This window comes from Trifolium pratense, linkage group LG7 (genome assembly GCF_020283565.1).
Source record: "Trifolium pratense cultivar HEN17-A07 linkage group LG7, ARS_RC_1.1, whole genome shotgun sequence".
Taxonomy (NCBI): Eukaryota; Viridiplantae; Streptophyta; class Magnoliopsida; order Fabales; family Fabaceae; genus Trifolium; species Trifolium pratense.
In genome coordinates, this window is record NC_060065.1 from 46,211,551 (window position 1) to 46,216,305 (window position 4,755).

The window sequence follows — 4,755 nt, forward strand, 5'->3', positions numbered from 1 at the left end:
TAGCCGGTGATCAACACTATTTTGGAGCTGAGGCATTATGGTATCTTAAGAACCATGTAATTTCTCTGGCTTTGATGCATTTGAGAGAAATTATGTCTAAAATATTGGAGCTCGATGTTGATTAGATCATTATACTGCAGTAGTCAACATCATTTGGGAGCTTGGACTTGTGGTATCTTATGGACCATTGAATTTCTCTGGCTTTAATGCATTTGAGAGAAATTGAGGACTGACGAAGAAAATGATAGTATGGTTGAGATCACAGACATATCATTTTCTCGCTACACTCTACATAAATGACTAGTCGACGGAGTTTGGTGGTATTTGTAACCATGGAAGGTGTTGTATTGATAATGATATAATTACCGCTATGATTCGATATCATTTAACTTTTGTTGGACGGAGTCTTAATTAGATGTTGCATCTTGGGATCAATGTGGCCACGTTAATAAATATGTTATCAATCCGAGAGTCGTTTTCAAAATGTTTTCTTTAAATTAAATATACACAATTGATTTTGCCCAAGTGGGAGAATGTTAGAATATTTTCTGATATTTTGTGGGCTGCAATCAATTGTGGTTTTTGATTTTAATAAAAACGGGTTGATGTTGTTGTGATCCATTTGATGATGCTTAAGCCCGATAATTGTGATCAGTAATAATGGGCTTGAACACTAATTCTGATTTGTGTAGAAACAAAGTGTAGGCCCAACTCTAGAGTCCATGATGGGTGGTACTAGGGTTGTGATCTTATATAAGATTGGCTAGGTCCCCTTTGCCGTCACGGACAAACGCAATAAGCTCATTTGTGGTTTTACCCATCAAAGACCTCAAAGACCGGAGCATGTGATAGGCAAAGGAAGACCTTGTCTAATATATCGATGTTTTCGATATTGGTGCAATTCCGGTAACATTGATTTGTGATTATGATTATCAAGTAAGTGTGTTCTAATCTCATATAATATGTCGATCTAAATCATTAATTATTACAACCTCTACCAGCAAATATGCCAAACCAAAGCAAATTAACGACGAGAAAGTCTCATGGTACATCTGCTAGTCCCTTTGATTTCCAATCGTGCATGGTGATAATCAAATCAATTCGAAACAAGGTCTCTTATAAATCATAACTCATAAATTCATTAATTTATAGTAGAAAAATGCTTTTAAGAAACAAATTATAAAATGAGGCATTACAACTCTTTAAAAATTTAAACAATTATTTTTAAATTTACTTTAGAATTCGTTTTAGATCTCATATTTTATGTTTTCCCAACCCTAATTGTATAGGGTTGAAAGGAGATGATTGTTTTTACTTTTTTTTATTGTATTTAATTTCTCAATAACATGGGAGTGAAAGTGGCTTAAAAAGCAATTCAACAAACGTGAACAAGTCTTGTTGTCTCATATATTTGGTTTGATTTTCTACTTTTTTTGTTCCCGCTTTTACTGCTCATTTTTTGCTTACTATTGTGTTGACTCCTATTCTTTTATACCAAAAATAATATGAAACTCACACATTAAAGAACCTATATGATACCAAAAATAATATCTCGATGAAACAAATTTTTTTTTATTTATAATGAGCTGGGAATCAAACCTCAGTATGATCAGTCAAGTTTTTTAAGTAACAAATAGGTTTTTTAAGTTTTTTTTTTTGTTAATAAACTGATCCTTTTAAGTTTTTAACTTGTTGCACCGTTATTCTTCTTTCGGTTATCGTTCCTTCCGGCCACAATTGTCTGGGCAATCATAGTTCACATCAAATTTATCATGATTAACATCAAAATTAAGGATTAAGTCATCATTTTTGTAAACGTGGAATAATTAAATGTGTAACGGTGCAAAAAGTTAACAACTTAAAGGACTTATTTGTTACCTAAAAATCTTAAAGGATCTAATTGTTATAAATGCAAAACTTAAAGAATCTCTGAATGCATTTAACCTATTAAATATAGAGAGTTAAAGTATTGTACAGGTTTGACGACTCAATATATCATATCAAATGTTCATACAATCTTTTATCGTATGATGTTAACTCTTACTCTTTAGTTACAAAGAAAACTTGTCCGTGTCCAAAGAAAAATTTCAATTTAATTGATAAGAATATTTTAGACCAAATACATTAATTTATTATAACTTAAATATGTTAAGAGTTTTATTGGTGAGTAATTTAGGAGAGTCTTCTCAACTAATTTATTTTATATGTATAAAATAAATAAATAAATAAATGGTAAAGATGATTTCAAAAAAGATAAAGAACACAATGTAGTGTACTAGGATTTATTTAAGGCTTTTAGCTTTTAAAAGCACTTGTTCTCAAAATCCAAGTGAGAAAGCAAACCACAGTAGCCAACAGTGACTTGGACTAGTCTTATAAAAAGCACTTCTACCTCCACTCCACCCAAAATCACTTATCTCAATACCCTTTTCTTCTCTCCCTCTCTTCTTCTATTCCCTCCATTTTCCTTTCTCTTCTTTTCTTTCAAAAAAGTTCAATTCTTCATAATTAACATGGACAATCAACCTAACTCTCTTCTTAATTGGGCTTACTTCTGCCAAGGAAAGGTAATTAACTATTTTTCCATTCATAATGCTTATTACTTACATATCTTAACAAATTCATAATCTTTGATTAATTCTTGATTAACTTATTGTTTAACTTAATTGTTTTATAGTCAATGGAGGATTTGAGACAATCACTTCTATACACAACTTTGGAGCTTGAACAAACAAGAACTCTAGCACAAGAAGAACTCAACAAAAAAGATGAACAACTAATGAATCTTAAAGATCTAATTAATAACATAATTAGAGAAAGAGATGAAGCACAAGAAAAATGTCAAAGACTTCTCTTAGAGAAACTAGTTTTCCATCAACAACAAAATGCGCCGCTTTCCGGAGTTTCAAGCATTGAAGATGAACCAAGAAAAAGAACAACAATTGACTCATCAAACAATGGTTTTTCTTTGTCTTCATCAGATTGTGAAGAAAGCATTGTTTCTTCACCAATTATTGATCAATCTATGATTGAAGTTTTAACACCAAATAAGCCATTACCTGAAAAAGGTAAACTTTTGCAGGCAGTGATGAAAGCTGGTCCTCTTCTTCAAACCCTTTTGCTTGCTGGACCACTTCCTCAATGGAAACACCCTCCACCACCTCTTGAGTCTTTTCAGATTCCACCTGTTACTATACCACAGATTCTTCATCAAGATTCAATTTTTAGCAGCAATATTGATACTACTAATAGTGATTCTCATTGTGGAAGAGTAAGTAGAAAAAGGGTATTTTTTGATGACTCTGATTCTCCTAATAATCAGAATAAGTACCAAAGGGTTGTACTTCACTGATTTTTCTACTCATGGTCTGATTTTACCATCTAGTTTTTAGTTTAGTAGTTCGGTCATTTCGGTATATGTTTGGATTTACTGTCATTTGATAAAATTACCGTGAGTTACCGTGATTTTGACTAAAGTTACGGTTTGAAACTTCAACAAAATACAGGGTTATTGTGATTTTATCAAATTCACTGTGAATCTAGACATCCGGAAGATCATAGGATTTTTAAGGTTAGTGACTGATCTAGTATATGTATAGTGGTTTGTTTGTTTGTTTTTTTTTTTTATTAGTAAGAAGTGAACTCGGTAACTCAGAGTTTACAATAGTCATAGATATTATTGCGCACCAACCAGTTGCGCTAGAATGTTGTGGTAGTGGTTTGTTTGTTTTAGGACATAAAGTTATTTGGATTTGACTCATTGAGAGAAGGAGATGAAGAAGAAAAAACAAACATGGCTTGATTTAGGTATTTTTAGGAGGAAATATTTGAGGTGAAGAATTTGTCCAATCTTCACAATCTACTTTTGCTTTTTGATGCAAAAGAGGTTTTGATTTTGTCTAAAATTATTGTGTAACAACAAAGATACTGTAGTGCAGCAACCATGTGATTTAGGTTTGTTTGTGTGTGTTATGTTTGTGATTGAGTGAGTGAAATTGATGTATAGGATCACATCATGAAGAATTAAGAGAAAATTGGGTGTGGAGTGGTTGAATTGGGAGGTGAGTGTGACCAACAACCTAAAGTTAAGGTCTTTGAGCTTTGTTTGTTGGTATGGGGTGGACCCAAAATATTAGAATCAGTATCTATTACTGGTGTAATGTATGATTATGTTATGCTTTTGTTAGATAAGTTATGATTATTAAGATCTAATCTTTTGTTTTTTACATTAACAAGAATTAATCTCTCTTTCCTTTATGTTCTAATTGATTGCAAGCTTTAACTTCGCCGAAGTAGGATTGAAATTGACTGCTGTTAAACATCCACACAGTTCCATTGAGTAATAAATTTCAATGGTTAATTTGAGATCGAATGGTCTAAGTCACACAATCAATTTACACAGTAAAATGATTTCAACTGCAAAAGTATATATTTTAACGACACAATAATCTTGTTTTTTTAATGTGTAATATTTTCTTCCAATGAACTTGTTTTAAGTTTTATTTTTCAATTAAGATCCATCATTAAATATTTAATTTCTTCTAGTAGAAGAGTAGAAAATGTTGACTAAATCATGTTCAATAAAAGCATGGCAATAGGAAAGAATATAAAAAACAGGATTCCACAGACAAATGAAACATGCTACATTATGATTAAACAAATTTGTCAAATTATTATGCAAAAAAGGAGGTTATATTATATTATATAGTCTCAGTACATTTCTTATTACCAAAGCAAGTGCATTTGTCTAGCTTG

The 4,755-nt window shown here is 31.5% G+C and overlaps 1 protein-coding gene across 1 annotated transcript; it reads left to right on the forward strand.

Annotated features, from left to right (window-relative positions):
* The first annotated feature begins 2,341 nt into the window (after window positions 1–2,341).
* On the forward strand, window positions 2,342–4,265 carry LOC123899915. Its single transcript, XM_045951180.1, has 2 exons — window positions 2,342–2,567; window positions 2,678–4,265. Exons 1-2 carry the CDS (start codon window positions 2,514–2,516, stop codon window positions 3,350–3,352), a joined length of 729 nt encoding a protein of 242 aa, XP_045807136.1. The 5' UTR covers window positions 2,342–2,513; the 3' UTR covers window positions 3,353–4,265.
* The last annotated feature ends 490 nt before the right edge of the window (window positions 4,266–4,755 follow it).